At 54.9% G+C, this 16,393-nt stretch overlaps 1 protein-coding gene across 1 annotated transcript; it reads left to right on the top strand.

Moving 5' to 3' along the window:
• Positions 1-10,901: 10,901 nt before the first annotated feature.
• LOC136786890 (claudin-16-like) lies at positions 10,902-13,943 on the top strand. The gene is made up of 5 exons (XM_066982340.1): positions 10,902-11,865; positions 12,147-12,249; positions 13,288-13,452; positions 13,573-13,764; positions 13,858-13,943. The coding sequence occupies exons 1-5, from the start codon at positions 11,839-11,841 to the stop codon at positions 13,941-13,943; spliced, it is 573 nt and encodes a 190-aa protein (XP_066838441.1). The 5' UTR covers positions 10,902-11,838.
• The last annotated feature ends 2,450 nt before the right edge of the window (positions 13,944-16,393 follow it).

Below are 16,393 nucleotides of genomic sequence, written 5' to 3' on the forward strand. Positions count from 1 at the left end.
CAATAGAGTTAAGAAGTTTTTCAACTACATTAGAAACAAAAATTAGAGTAATGACACAGATCCATTACAGGATGGGTATTGCTTCAGTGAGAAACGATGAAAAAAAAAAACCACCAACAACACGTACATGTGTATGTGTTGTTGTGTATTTGGAAAAAAAACAGGTTAATGAAAACTGCATGCTCAATTAGATGATTTTTTTGTTGTCGTTGGTAGGGAATTGTGTGCTTTATAACACAATATGTGTTATTTTTTTTTATATATGTTTTAATAAATAGACTTTATTAGATAACTGATTTTGAATGTATAGCCTAGATGTTAGAAAAGTTAACAACATGCAATATTACTTGTAAAAATTAACAACATGTGGTATCTAAATAATATTTAGAGTTGTAAAGGTGTTTGGCATTTCAAAGTCTACTTCTCCAATGAAAAATGTGTTAGAGCTTCTGTTGGATGTAATGTAGCCTGCTCGCTTCCTGCCCACCTCAGCAGGACAGGGGATAAAATCGGGGAAAAAAAAGGAACGAGAAAGCTCATGGGCTTTGATAAAGGCAGGGATATTGCTTATCAATGATTGTTGTGGAAAAATCTCTCTTAACTTGAGGAAATTAATTTCATGCCAATTAATTTGTATAAATTCAATTACTAGTTCAGGTGTTGGGAAGCAAAAGGACAAACATCAAACCACATAGGGGTAACACTTTTCCTCCTCTTCTGGGCTCAACTTCACTCCCAGCACCTGTTTTCCACCTGCTGATCTCGCTCAGTCCATTCACTGGGGAAATGGGCAGCACAGGAGGAGGCTGCGGTTAATGTGCAGCAGTTCTTCTCTGCCTATCCTTTCTTCTCGTTTCTACTTTGCTCCAGTGTGGGTCCTCCACAGGCTGCAGTCCCTGTCAGGAATATTCATCTGTTCTGGCATGGATCCTCCACAGGTTTCAAAGAATATCTGCTCCACCATGGAGCATCTACTTCTCCTCCTCCTATGACCTTGATGTTCCCTCTGTTGTTCCTCATTCTTTTTGTTCTCTCCAGCTCTCTCCATCCAATATTTTCTGTGCATTCTTAGAGGCAACACACCTTGGCTTATTGTCTGAGTTTGGCCTATGGTGCATCTGTTGCTGTGTCCAGCACAGTGCAGCCCCTGACCTTGCTACCAAAACCTTGCCACAAATCTCAATACACCTGTTAAAAGAGACCCTCCTGTTTGTTGCCCTTCTTTGGACACTCTCGAACAGTTTTATATCTTTTTCTTATACTGTGGTGCCCAAAACTGCACACACTACTCACAGTACATGGAATAACAACAGAGACTGCCTCTAATTTTCTCTTCTCTGCAGAAGCTCTGTTGCTACCACTGTCCAGAAATCATCACTATCACAGACACTAGTAGCATTCCCTCCTCCCACGGTTGGTTCTTTTTCCCCCAGACTTAGACACCATCCACAAAAGCAAAAACACAACAAAACAAACAAACAAACAAACAAAAAACAGTCAAAAGCCCTCAGGAAGGCAGTGGTGCAGACTGTGGAGAGCCTGAGTTCAAATCCTTCTTCTGCGAGGCTCTGAACCTATACCCCACCACAAGCTGTCCGCTAACGTATGGCAGGGCAAGGAGGAAGAAAGAACATTTCTCCTGCACTTTCCATTTATTGTTGGCTGACAATTCTGTAGAGTTACAAAGCCTCAATCAGTGCGATACAGGGTTCTTCTCACATTGTCTCACTGTGCCCTAAGGGGAACAGCTCTAATTTAATAGATGCTTCACCAGAAAATCATGAGTCATCTGCAGTTTTGAAGTTTTCTGGGATCAAGTCCCTTCAGACAGTTGAGGAATTTGCTCTATCGCCTATGAGAACTGGTGCTCTAATAAGCTAGTGAGTGAACAAGAGAGAAATCCTCTGCTAGATGACTTGACAAATTTGGTCTGAAAACAGTGTTGAGGCAGAACAATCCACGATTTTTGCCTTGGATGCACAGAGAGATTGGGGGTAGTAGAATTCTTTTATTCTTCATTAATATAAACATTTTCAAACCAGGTGTTTGCTCAACCTTGCTTCCACTGTGTGCATGGGAGGGAGATAACTGAAAGTGGGGAGTGTTGCTTGAAACCTGCAAGTGGCTGAGGTCCAGTGGGGTTGGAGGCTTTCTTACTCCTTTTGGAAACGCAAAGCAACCTTGCGCCTACCCTGCACTTGCAGAAGGATCATGACAGCCCAAAGCACAGAGGCTTTGGAATTACTACATGGGGATTGGGAGCAGGGGGCTGCAGGCGTGGCCTCTGTGAGAACAGTGCGGAAGCTGCCCGTGTCAGATCAGAGCCAGCTCCAGCCAACTCCAGAAGGGCCACGACGCTTGCCAGAGCTGAGCCTATAAGCGATGTTGTTTGCACCTCCGGGAGAGCAGATTTAAGAAGGGGGAAATACTGCTGTGCAACAGAAGCTGGAAGAGCAAGGAGAGAGAACCAGCCCTGCAGCCCCCAAGGTGAGTGCAGCAGGAGGCAGGAGGTGCTCCAGGCTCACAGCAGCAGTTCCCCTGCGGCCTGGGGAGAGGCCCCTGGTGGAGCAGGCTGTCCCCCTGCAGCCCACGGGTCCCACACGGAGCAGATCTCCACGCTGCAGCCCGTGGAGGAGCCCCCGGTGGAGCAGGTGGATGTGGCCTGGAGGAGGCCGCGGCCTGTGGAGAGCCCCCGCAGGAGCAGGCCCCAGGCCGGAGCTGCAGCCATGGAGAGGAGCCCACGTGGAACAGGGGCAGAGAGGGACCGTGGAGGAGCAGCAGGTGATGAAGTGTTAGGGACTGACCACAGCCCACATTCCCCATTCCCCTGCAACACTCGGCAGGAGGAGGTAGAGCAGGGTGGATAGGAGGTAAAAGGGGTTTTAAGTTTGCTTTTAATTTTTCACTATTGTAGTCTGCTAGTGGTAGGCAACAAATTATATTAATCTCCCTGTGCTGCATCTGTTTTGTCCAGGACGATGATTGTTGAGTGATCTCCCTGTCCTTATCACAATTCCTTGAGGCCTTTTCATCATATTTTTTTCCCCTTTTCCTTTGAGGAGGGGGAGTGAGAGAGTGGCTATGGTGGAGTTCAGCTGCCCAGCAGCTTAAAACTACCAAGCAACAGTCCTACTATCCACCGACCAGCATCCTTATTCAAGCCTGTTGCAGCTATGTATGCTGCTCTGCTCTGTCTGGGATGTGGACCTACCCGTGGTATCTGGGGCCAGCTCATATGGACTAGACCCTTACAATCTGCAGGAATTCCCCTTCAGTGGGAACTTGCATCACATAAAGACGGTTTTCCATGGCGGAAGACAAAGCCTGTAGGAATTGTTAGAAGTCGACATCCTCCATCACTCTGACCCCCGAGATTTGGACATAATTTCCAAAATGAGCAAAAGGGATCTGTGTCTGCCCTGATACGAAGGAAATCACTGCCCCTGGAAATCTAGTCACTATGCTTTGGTGACTTCATCGGAGTTTTTGTTCTGCTTTGTATGCATCAAATGGAAAAGAGCTACCCCAGGAACACTGTGCTTTGGTGGCAGAGAGCTGGTTGCAGCTGAGGACATTACTTATGTTTGTGTGTGAAAATCACACTTCCCTGCTAAAGTACATAATATTGGGCCACGTGCTTTCTAGCATATCACCTGTCAGGGAAGCAAAGCCAGGAAAAGCACTAATACGGCCCTGTGTGCCCCTCACAGCTGTAAGCACAGCCACAAGCACAACCATGCTAACACACAGGAAATCTGTGCATGATCCCCAGAATTCACAGATGCAACGTGCATTTCTGTGCACGTGCCCTGACACCAGCTGGCAGCAGGAGGTCAGCTCCCAGCCTCAGCTCACTCTCTGTTCCTTGGGTTTGCTTTAATGCCTCCTTTGAGACACTGCCTCAGCGCAGTGAGTTTGTGAATGTGACATATCATTCAATATTATCCACCATAAGCCACTCTGTTCCTATAGCAACTGCCTCCTTAGCCCAGTTCCTGGGCCTCTTCAGGTCTGTTTGATATTCACCTTGACACCTTTGGTGGAGGCCTTGAAGGAACACACAAAGTGTGAAAACACCTTGTACTTATTAGGCCAAGGTAATTCCTCCCCACATGGATGGGCACATATCATCTCCAAGAAAGGGGCTCCCACCTCCACGACTCCCGTCCATCCTCCACCTCTCTATGTCCTTGCATGAATAACGACCTGCACAGCTTAACCTGGACAGGAGCCTGAAGTCCACAACAAGAAATGCTCTGATCTGGGCTCCTTCCAAAAGGGCCAGGCAGATATAACTGGAAGAATGTGTAAAACGTTGACCCTAGCTGACGTAATTTCGTTTGGTTGATCTGATGCAAACCTGTGACGCACCCAGCAGGCCCTGCAACCCCTGTGATTTTACCTGCAGCCCCTGCAACCCTTGTGATTTTACCTGCAGACCCTGCAACCCCTGTGATGTTCCCTGCAGCCACTCCAACCCTGTGACAGGCCCTACAGCTTGCTCCGGGGACTACCCCGTTGCCGTATCAGTCGCCAATACACACACAAGATGAAGGAATGGATGCAGAAGTCATCTCGTTTAGGCAGGGAAGAAAGTCCTCCGAAGAAGGGGAAGGAGCAATAGGAAGGCGAGGCAGGCGACCCCAATGTAGGGCCATCCCAGGGAAGAGGAGGCTGTTATAAAATAGAAAAGAGAGAAAAGCAGCAGTAAGCAGGTGATCCCCATCCCTGGGCGAGCTGCGAGACATGGGACAAGATTTCAGCTGTCATGCAGGCGAGCACATTGTCACCTGGCTGCTGCGATGCTGGGATAACAGCTCCGGGAGCCTGGAATCGGAGGGCAGGGAAGCCAAGCAGCTGGGATCCTTCTCTGGGGAAGGGGGCACTGAGAAAGCGATCGGAAACGGGGCACAAGCCTCTGGAGGCGGCGCCTGTCAGGCGTGAAGGAAAGGGATCCCTTCCAGGAAGATGCTGTGGGGTTGCTGAGGGTCGAAGAACAGCAGGTGTTGGCTGCTCCCACCGTGCTGCAGCAGCGGCAAGAGAGAGACGTGGTGGTTTTCCTCAGCTGGGCAGCTGAGCTCCACCTCAACCGCTCTCTCCCTGCCCCTCCTCAAAGGGAAAGGGGAGAAAATAGGATGGAAAGGGCTCAAGGGCTGAGAGAAGGACAGGGAGATCACTCCAATGATCGTCACGGGCAAAAGAGGCTCAGCAGAGCCTGTTCCAGTCCAGCCCGGGCCTGCTCCTGCGGGGGCTCTCCACAGGCCGCGGCCTCCTCCAGGCCACATCCACCTGCTCCACCGGGGGCTCCTCCACGGGCTGCAGCGTGGAGATCTGCTCCGTGTGGGACCCGTGGGCTGCAGGGGGACAGCCTGCTCCACCAGGGGCCTCTCCCCAGGCCGCAGGGGAACTGCTGCTGTGAGCCTGGAGCACCTCCTGCCTCCTGCTGCACTCACCTTGGGGGCTGCAGAGAGGTTTCTCACTCCTCCCTGACCCAGGCGCTGCTGTGCAGCAGGTTTCTTTCCCTTTCTTAGATGGGCTCTCACACAGGCGCAAACATCATCCGTTTTGTCTCACTTCTGGGCAGCAGCGGGTCCCTCTGGAGCCTCCTGGAACCGGCCCTTATCTAACATGGGGCAGCTGCTGCATTCTCCTCACAGAGGACACCCCTGCAGCCCCCCGCTACCAGAACCTGTCCTCGTAAACCCAACACAAGACACCGACCGAGCCTCCCTGATTCCCAGCAGGTGGGTCAGGCTGGGAACCCAGGCCAGTGCCCGGCAGACCCTCCTGGGCCTTGAAAAGCAAGCTTTATGGGGACGTAGCACCCAGAAAGAACGGAGTCACACAACAGGATTCATTTCCAAAACCGTCTCATAGACACCTGGGCCAAAGAGCAGGGCCTTGAGCGGGTATATCACAATGACAGAGTTCATTTCCTTCCCAGTAGCTGGCACGTGCCGTTTTTTGGGATTTCGGGGCTACAGTGAGCTGCTAAGAGGGATGTCTTAGCTCTTGCAGGGCAGTGCTTCCACTAAGGCCAGGACTTTTCTGCATCTTCTACTGCCCTGCAAGCGAGGATGCTTGGGGCACACAGGAAGCTGGGAGGGGACACAGCTGCAGGGATTCCATAAGACACAAGCAAATGCAGCCTTGGCTTGGTGACACTTTCTCTTGATTACTGCTCAACACAAATTACCTCGAGCAAGTCTACTGTGAGGACTAAAGGAAAGAGACGTATGGATGCTGCTAAGCTCTTCTAGCTTGTACCAGGTAGGAAAGATACCTCTGTAGCAGGCGTGAAGAGGATAGCACTAATTAATTAGATGAGAAGTGGAGGAAAGGCACTTAGAGGTAGTGAAAAGCAGTTAATGTGATGTTCCGGGGAAGCTTCAGTCTGCTTAAGGAGTAGCAAGAACAAGCCTAAAGTCATAGCCAAATACAAGAAAGAGAGGAGGACACGCAGCATGAGAAGCTCCCGAGAGAAAGGAGCTCTGTTTTGGGTAAAAATCAGTCCCTTTTTCTATCATGGAGACATCCAAGGGCGTAGGACACGTGCACATTTCTCTCGTCCCCCTGACACAGCCACTAGGTGACGATGCTTCCAATTCTCTCTAAAGAAACCTTGCTTTCTCAGGCCCAGGTGTCCAGCTGCACACCAAGGACGTCCCTGGCTCCCAGGCACAGTTCCCAGGCCCAAGGCCGAGCTCCCCTCCGAACCCCCATTCCAGCAGACCTTGCTCCTGGCATTGTGGAGCAGCCATTTCATGTCAGCCTTTTCTCCTGGCAGTCAGCTTAGCGCCGTAACCTCTGCCATCGGGGCGCCCGAGAGCTGTGTGAGGTCAGCAGAGAGTCACTGTCAGCCTTTGACCTCACAAAGGTGGGTGGCCATAAGTGCCCTGAGCGTCCAGCTCGCATTGAGTACTGCTGGTGGCACTCGAGGCGTGGAGGTCTGCATGGTGCAATGGGAGACGCCGATGTCCTGCTGCTGGAACAAGAGGCGCTAATGTGCTGCTGGTGCAGGAGGAGACGTGAAGGTGCTGCTGCTTAGAGGTGCTGAGGAGCGGGCAGCCTCCGTGCCGGTGGCTGAGCATGCTGCTCTTAATTAGTGCTCTACCCTTCCTATCTTTTTACTAAGGTGGGTAGAGAGAAATGCCCATATCTGTTTATTTCCTGGTAAGAAATGTAAGAGCCTTGTATCTGCATATTCACCAGATTCATCCCAGCGCCCTTGGTACTGGCGATCTGTGTTGATCTGTAATAAAGAGCAATTGGTAGCACACCAAGTCTCCGTGACCTTGCATCTAACAGAATCGTCCAAATCCCTGTTGTGATCTCTCTCTAGCTGTGGGCTGGCTAAGCTGTCTGTTGGATGGTGAAAATGGGAAATGATTGGGATGGGAAATGATGAGTGGGCTGAGAAATCATTGCTGGGATGGGAAGACTTCCTTGGGGTGGAAAGCCATTGGGCTAGGAACTCAAAGAGATGGGAAATCTTCCCTGGGTTTGAAATCATTGGGAAGCAAAAGCGTTGGGATGGGAAATCACTCCGGGGATGGGGAAGTATTGGGATGGGAAGTCTTTAATGGGGTGGGTAACATTCACTGGGGAAGGAAGTACTTGGAAAAGTAATCAGAGGAATGGGAATTCTTTGGGATGAGATCTCTTTGGATTAAGAAAGGCTTCGTGTCGATGGGAAATATCTCGTATGGGAATCTGTTATCATGTGAAATTGTAAGGATGGGAAATGACCGTTAGGATGCAAAGCTGGTACTGGGACGGGAAATGCTTGGGACGGGGAAGTGTTGGTGTGAAACCGTCCTGGGCATGGCAAATGATGCGTGGGAGGGAAAGCCTGATGGGGATGGAAAAGTCTTGCGATGGGAAGCCTGCTTGGGTCCAAAAGCTGCAGTCCTCACCAAGATGGCGGCGAGGGGCTGGTCAGCCGTTGGGACGGAACGGCCGTTGCCCGCGTTCCCCAACCGACCGCCCCACTCTCCAGCCACCATGGCAGGTACAGCAGCCGGCTCCCGCTCCTCCCGGGGCTGCGGCCCTGCTGGCGAGCCCAGCGCCCCAGATCTCACCCCAGCGCCCTTTTTCCCACAGAGGGTTTCCCCAGACGGCTTCCGCGGCTTCCGCAGACGCAAAACTCCCCCTTCGTCGTCCCAGCCGTGCCGCCAACGGTGGCTGCCTGGCTGCTGCCCTCCCTCCCCGGAGCGATGGCGCTGCCCTTGCAGCCCCCCCAGGTACCCACCCTCCCCTACGCGCTGCCCCAGGCCACCGTCTGGCACGTGGTGCCGGGGGTCCAGGGGCAGGTGCTGCAGCTCCCCGCCGGGGTGCAGCTGGCACCTGGGGGGCACCTCCCACCCGAGGGGCACCACCTGCAGCTTGGGCAGCTCCCCGCCGTGGGGCAGCTCCCTGCTGTGGGGCAGCTCCCCCACACCGCTCCTCCCTGGGCCCCCGTCTACCAGTGGGGACAGCCCGTGGGGACGGGGACGGTGCTGCCCCAGGATCCCCTCTGGCTGGGGCCCGGGGCCGTGCTCCATGGGGAGCTCCTGCACCCCGCAGGCACCCGCCTGCTGCAGGCCCCTGCCCACCCCGGCCCCCCACCCCTCCTCGTCCCGGGGCCTCCGCTGCGGGGGCAGGCGCTCCCCGCGCCCCGCACCCTGACCAGCAGCCGGGGGCAGCTGCCGGAGCCCTGCGACCACGCCGTGGGGCTCAGCGAGGACCAGGGGCCCCCGCTGCCCGGCCCCACTCCCCCCGAGCCTGCCCAGGCTCCAACGACCGCCAGCACCCAGACGGTGACGCCCGACGGTGAGTTTGGGGCTGGCACAGCCGGCGGCTGGGCGCCCCACACCCAGGAGCCATGGGAAAGCTGGCATCGCCCATCCTGGGGGATTTGCTTGCTTTTTCCTCAGCGGCGACAGTTGCAGAGGTGCCTGAGGAGCCCCTGGAGCTGCTTGAGCTGGGCCCCGATGCCTTCGCCGAGGCCTTTCCCCACCTGGCAGGGGACAGCCAGCAGCTGCAGCACCTGCAGGACCAGCTCCCGGCCGACCTGGACATCTCCGGCTTGGAGGAGCTGCTCAGCTGGCTCGATGCCGTGGAGCCCCAGGACGCCTTCCCCGGTGTCCCCAGCAGTCCTGTGCTCAGCCGCTTCCTGTCTGAGCTGCCCGACCTCTGCGAGGACATCGAGGAGCCGAGCACACAGGGACTGGCAGCCACCAGAGCGCTGGGTGAGGTACCCTCAACCCCTGGGGTGCACCCCGAGAAGGTGCAGGGTGGGCGGGCGGTGCAGCCCCCTGCTGTGCCGGCAGCGAGCTCCCCCCTCAAGCCTGCAGCCAGTCCCCAGCTCAGTGCCCTCAGGAGACCCCTGCCCAACCCTCCCTTCACTCTCCCCAAAAGGCCCCCCCACCCTGAATTCCTCACTGCCCTTAGCAGACCCCTGCCCAACCCTCCCTCGCGTCCCCTCAAGAGACCCCCCGACCCTCAATTCCTTAATTCCCTTAGGAGACCCCTGCCCAAGCCTCGCCTGAGTCCCCTCAAGAGCCCCCCCGACCCTGAATTTATTAGTGCCCTTAGGAGACCCCTGCCCAATCCCCCTCTGGGTCCCCTCAAGAGCCCCCCCGGCCCTGAATTTATTAGTGCCCTTAGGAGGCCCCTGCCCAATCCCCCTCTGAGTCCCCTCAAGAGCCCCCCGCCTGCCCCTGCGCCCACCGGCACCAAGTGGGGGGCCAAGCGCCCCGCGCCCACCAGCACCCCCAGCACAGCGCAGAGCTCCCAGCACAGGAGGCCGGCGACGGAGAAAACCCCCGGCAAGGAGAAGACGACGCTGCTGGGCCAGGGTGGCCAAGGCCCCAAGACGCTGTGCCAGGGGAAGACGGGTGGCCACAGCGCGGTGGCTGGCAGCAGCGGCCAAGCGGGTGGCGGCAGGCAGCAGCCGGCGAGCGACAGCACCAGGGCGCCCAGCAAGAGGGCCCGAAGCCCGGGGGCTGCTGGGGGGCAAGGAGCAGCGGCACCGCCTCCCCGGAGAGCGCTGCTGCTGCTGGAGCCCCCCCCCATTAAGCCCCGTGCCCGTGCCCGTGCCGTGCGGGCCCAGGACAGGCTCCGTCCCCAAGCCATCGGGGACAAGACGCTGCAGCGCCAGCACCCGGGGACAAAGACCCCCAGCGAGACTTTGCAGCCGCTGGGGGCCAGGGCGAAGGCGCTGGGGCCAGTGCGCCAGCCGCCCTGTGTGCAGCCGCAGCCCACCTCCAGCGGCCCCAGCAGCATGCCCAGGGCCCCGCCGACGGTGCCAGGCTCCAGCGCTGTGCCCGCTGCCCCCCGGCCCCCAGCTGGCGACAAGGCCCAGGCGGTGCCGGCACCACCAGGCAGCACGGCGCGAGCGTGGAGAGCTCCCCTGCAGCAGGCGCCCAGAGCGCCGTGCCTGCCAGCCGCGGGGGGCCAAGCGCAGCGGGAGCCTCTGCCCACGCAGCCGCGCACGCTGCAGCGTCCGGCGCAGCCCCGCGTGGACTACGTGCCCTGCGTGGGGCCCTGGGCGGGCGGCGACGCGGCGCCCACGCCGCTGGAGGAGCAGGAGGCGTCGGTGCCCATCACGCCGCAGCAGCGTCCCGAGCGGGAGCGCCTGAAGAAGCTGGCCCAGGAGGAGCGGCAGCGGGCGGCCCACCAGATGAAGATCGGCCCCGTGCAATTCTTCGTGCAGCGGCAGAAGGACCACGCCATAGCCAAGTATTACGGCTACCCGTGACCCTGCGCTCCTCGACGGCCCCCGCAGCACCCGGGCCCGCTCAGCATGCAGGCACAGAGACCTCTGCAGGCGCCTGCTCCAGCTTCAGCCACGCTCCTCAGCCCTTGCCCCTCTCGCTTGCCCTCTCCCTTCTCCAGTGCTGGAGCTAGGCAGTGTTTGCCACTGTCAGGGATGGGCAACTGGGGCAATGGGAAATGCGCGCGTCACGAATGAACGTTGCAATGGGAAGCTGTTGGGATGTTGGCAATAGCTGGGGTGGGAAAGGTTGGGCGTGGGAACTGCTTGTTGGGACACCAAATGGCTGAGATCCCAAACTTCTTTCTTCTTTCGGGTCATTTCTCTTATTTAGTGCCTTCCTTATTAAATTCCTCTAGTGTAGGTGTTCACTCAGCAAGGCCTCTGCCTGCAGCTGGTCTGGCACTGGGATGCCGAGGGGATTTCATGCAGCCCGCTCCCGCTGCCCATGCTCAGTCCGTGCATGGATGTGGGCATGGCCAGCACGGACGGGAGAAAATGGGTGGACGGCTGGGTGGATGGGAGGGTGATGGGAGTTGGGAATTCAGCCTTGGGATCAGACACGGGAGGTTGTTGGGTTAGGAAATGACCAGTGGGATGGGAAGTCACGATGGGGATAGGAATTCATTAGAATAGGAAAAATTGGTTTCATTTTTATTTATTATTTTATTAATTTTAATATTTATTTTATTTATTATATTTATTAATTTTATTTATTAAATTTACTTTATTGACTGTGTTGTACAGGATGGCATTTTTTTAGGTCCTCTTCCTTTTCTACCCTATTAAACTCTCTTTATCACAACGCACTGCTTTGTACTTCATTTTTCCTTCCGAGTCGTTCTGGATTCACTCAGGATGGGGGGGACATTAGTGAACGCCTGTGTGCTTCAGATCCAAGGTCACCTTTGCCCTCAACTCAAGATACATATTTGCATCTGTTGTCATGAAACAAAATTAACAAAAAATTAAAAAAAATTAACAACAACAAAATAAAAGTTAACTACTTCCGAGCACCAGCTGTACGTTTGCTGGGTCTGCTCATGCATTGACTGCTCCTGGCCACATGCACTGACTGCTGGATGGTGAATGCCGATGACAGCTTGGAGGTGAGTAGAGCAGCTGTGTTCATGGCTGAGAGCCAGGTAGGTGCCTTGATATCCGAGAGGTTGGATCAGGTCTCCACGGGCCTGGAGGAGGAACATGGTGGGATAAACCCACCACTTTCTGCGTGAGCTGGAGGACCAGGAAAATGCTAGAGCAGAAGGAAGGGAGAGACAAAGAACGGGATATGGTGGTGAGAGCCCGAAGATCTGCCTTGCTGGGTTGGGATATCCCTGAGGAGCAGGGGGGCTTTTGGGTGCTTTCTGCATCTTTCTCCTGCTTCCAGGTGAGCCACAAATGCCGGGGGCTTTGGAGAGAATGTGTCACCAACATGCAGGATGGGGTCAGGACCTGTGACCAATATGACTCCATTTTGGCAGACCATCCAGGTAAGTGAGCAGGGTCTGGAGGTGGAGGCATTACTATACAGCACTAACCCTTTTCTAGCATGAGGCAAATGCTTTGCCTATTCCACCAAATCCCTTTAATCTCCCACGAACAGCCACAAAGGCACTTTTCAGTACACAGCCAAAAGTATTCTCTCTTTGAGAAGATGACCCTCACTGCGAAGAGCTGACCTTTGTGGTTGAGCATCGGAGGCCTCTTGCCCCACCAGCATGGCCAGGACAGTAGCCCAGGGACCTGCTGCATCTGCTGAGTGAGGGCACGAAGCTGTGCTGAGAGGCCAACACACCACAGAGGTGGTTCGGCCCAGCTCCATCCTGCTCCACCATTTCCTGATGGGATTTGCAACCCCCTCTCACCTCAGGAGAAGGAATTTCGTCAGGAAAGGGGAGCCTGACATGAGTCAAAGCAGTTGTACTGAGTGGATGCAGGTGTTCGAGGGAGTGTGGTGAGGGCCATGCCCACTGGCCAAGACCTTGTGTCCTCAGCTCATGGACAGACACAGCGTGGTAAGGCTTGCACGGGACACATCAGGCCCCGCACAGGAGAGCCCTTGTCCTGTAAAGGGTGATGGTGTGGGACAGCACAGATTTGGACAGAGGAGAAGGGAATGAGAAGTTAGCATAGACTACATGGGGATTTTGTGCTGCTCTGGGGAAAAAGCTTTGCAGGGAGAAGTCACATCACTCACACACAGTGATGTGAAGCTCTCAAGGAAACGACCACATCCCAGATGCTGACTGGTGTGCCTTAAGTTGTTTGGTTTCTTGAGCTGAGCTGATAACTGGCTGATTAAGTCCTGTTGCAGGGTTTCTGATGAGCACCCTGGCTATAGTACATGGTGAGCGGCACATAGGGCTGGGGGGATGTCCTAGTGTCAACATCTCCTACAGATATGCCCAGCAGCGAGCTGGGTGAGTCTAGCAGGGACACAAGCAGCAGTTGGGGAGGGGGGGAGGCAGATCCTCTGACCATTCCTCAGTCCCCTGTTTTTTTTTTGTTTTGTTTTGTTTTTTCCCCAGTGAAGATTGTGGTGACACGGACGCTGCTGATCACAGCAGACCTCCTGGTGGGCCTGGCCTTGGCAATTTCGCCCCTTGGGCTCAACTGCATCAAGTTCCTCAAGGAAGATCCTCGTGCAAAGCTGAGGATGTGCTACGGGGCTGGTGTCATCCTTGGCATCGGGAGTGCGTGGCTGGGAGTGCTCGGGGGGCAGCTGGACCTCGTGGCCCATGGGGAGCTAAGGGCAACCTCAGAGGGGCCCTGGGGTTGTATGGCTCTCCCTTAACTGGCCCCATTCTTCATAGGCATCCTGGGCCTGGTGGGCTCCGTGTGGTATGCAGTGGATGTCTACGTGGAGAGGGCCATGCTGGTGTCACACAACATATTCCTGGGAGTCCACTATGACTTCGGGTGGTCTTGCTGGCTGGGGATGGCTGGCTCTACAGGCTGCTTCATGGCATTCATCCTGCTGACCTGCTGCCTCTCCGCTTGTTCAGGTCAGTCCACATTGCCCTGGGCTGCCCCATCCCACAGCAGGGGGCTTCTTGTCCTGCACGGCCCCTGTCACATCCCTGACTCTCTCCTGCAAGGCCCCAGCATCCATCAGCAGCCCCCGAGGCTCCCCCAGCGCCGAATTGTCACCAGCAAGATGTACACCATGGACTCCCGTGTGTAATGGGCAGCAGCACCTCCTGCACCCAGCCCATTGCATGATGCTCACCCCAAGTCTGACCCCATTAAAGCACCATCATCTACTCCAGGACATCTCTGCAACTGCTCTAGGACTCCAATTTCAGGGCTCCAGGCGGGGCCTGCACAAGCTATGGTATCAGCAGCTCCAAAAAGCGGGCATGCTGCAGAAGCAAGTCACGCACAGAGAGGCTTTATTGCCAATTCCAGCCAGGTTTATTCAAAAATAAAACCTAGAAAAGTGGTGGTTTATGAAAAGAGGCTCCTCATTGATGCCAGAAGAGAGAGAAGGAGGTCTCTGCAGGGGTGGGGGAAAGCTTAACACCACGCTTCCCAATTTAATTCCCTATTTCTCCATCATAACATCAGTGGAGCAGTTCAGGACCTTTCTAGATCGCACAGCTCAATTCAGTACCTCATATGACCCTGTATGAAACCTGGGGTCCTAAGCTCCTGCTTCCCCCTGCATGCAACAGCTCCCCAGCTGTACCATCCTAGGTTGCTCCTGCTGCCCCAAAGCCCCTTGGGGAGCTCTCGCTGCACTGAGGGTGACAGCAGCGAAGCAGCTCCTGGTCACTGCCCCACTACTGCTTTGGAGGAGGTGAGCAAAAAGCCTCGTCTGCATGGAGCAACACTGACCCCTCGTGGCTGCTGGCCCTGACGATGCAGCAGCCTGCTGGAAGCAGCCCCTGCAACTCAGAAATTTGGCAGCATACATGCCATTTAAAAACTGGGTAACGCTAGTAGCCTGGAGCATTCGATAATGTTCTCACAGGGTTATCATTAGAGTAACTCCGTAACCACATACAGAGGCAGTTTGAAAAACTAATGGAGGTGCTCTTCGTGCAGAGCTGGGTACTGAAGTCCATGCAAAAGGAATTCTGTTTTCCAAATGAATTATTACCCTTTTTGACTCACAAAACACTTTGAAAACAAGCCAGAACCCCCAAACCACCCTCTCCCCCATTGGCTGAGATTAAAATCTCCCGATTTCAAGCTCAGCTCCTGTGCTCAACGGCCAAAAGCGACGTGCAATCCAGGAAAAGCCTCACTTCCCGCCTGCATGACAGCACCACACCACCTGCTCCTTCCTCTCTGAGGATGCTGGGGCCCTCTGCCACGCTCCTTGGGGAAAGTTCATCTAACTGCAAAGGTGAGCCTGGAGAGAAAAGTCACTCCTCCCTGCTCTGCTCAGTCTTTGTCCTATCCCTTACTTCTTAGCCAAAGATTAGCAGACAGAAACCATGGCAGTGAAAGGAGGTTGGACCTGGTTTCCCCCAGGGCTCGGTACTGGGGCCGGCCCTCTTTAATATCTTTATCGATGATCTGGATGAGGGCGTCCAGTGCACCCTCAGTAAGTTTGCAGATGACACCAAGCTAAGTGCGTGTGTCGATCTGCTCGAGGGCAGGAAGGCTCTGCAGGAGGATCTGGATAGGCTGGAGCGATGGGCTGAGGTCAACTGCATGAAGTTCAACAAGGCCAAGTGCCGGGTCCTGCACCTGGGGCGCAACAACCCCAAGCAGAGCTACAGGCTGGGAGATGAGTGGCTGGAAAGCTGCCTGGCCGAGAAGGACCTGGGAGTACTGGTTGATAGTCGGCTGAATATGAGCCAGCAGTGTGCCCAGGTGGCCAAGAAGGCCAACAGCATCCTGGCCTGTGTAAGAAGCAGTGTGGCCAGCAGGGCTAGAGAAGTGATTGTGCCCCTGTACTCGGCTCTGGTGAGGCCGCACCTCGAGTACTGTGTTCAGTTTTGGGCCCCTCACTACAGGAAGGACATGGACGTGCTCGAGCGAGTCCAGAGAAGGGCGACCAAGCTGGTGAGGGGTCTGGAGAACAAGTCTTACGAGGAGCGGCTGAGGGAGCTGGGCTTGTTCAGCCTGGAGAAGAGGAGGCTCAGGGGCGACCTTATCGCTCTCTACAGTTACCTTAAAGGAGTCTGTAAAGAGGTGGGGGTTGGTCTGTTCTACGTGCCTGGTGACAGGACGAGGGGGAATGGGCTAAAGTTGCGCCAGGGGAGGTTTAGGTTGGATGTTAGGAAGTACTTCTTTACCAAAAGGGTTAAGCATTGGAACGGGCTGCCCAGGGAGGTGGTGGAGTCACCATCCCTGGAGGTCTTTAAAAGACGTTTAGATGTAGAGCTTAGGGATATGGTTTAGTGGAGTACTTAGTGTTAGGTCGGAGGTTGGACTCGATGATCTTGAGGTCTCTTCCAACCTAGAAATCTGTGATACTGTGATACCAGGTCTGTGGTCCGAACAACTGACAGCTTACAGGAGACACCTCCACTGCTCTAAGGCAGCCAGCAGCACGTTAAAAAGGCATTTAGAGATGCAGCATTGGGCTGTTAATGGTTGGCATTTGAGCACAGAGGAAAGCAATTAAAAAGAACAAGCATTTGCATGATAAAAGCAGAGAGCTCATTAGTGCATAGAAAG

Source organism: Anser cygnoides, chromosome 23 (genome assembly GCF_040182565.1).
Source record: "Anser cygnoides isolate HZ-2024a breed goose chromosome 23, Taihu_goose_T2T_genome, whole genome shotgun sequence".
NCBI classification, from domain to species: domain Eukaryota; kingdom Metazoa; phylum Chordata; class Aves; order Anseriformes; family Anatidae; genus Anser; species Anser cygnoides.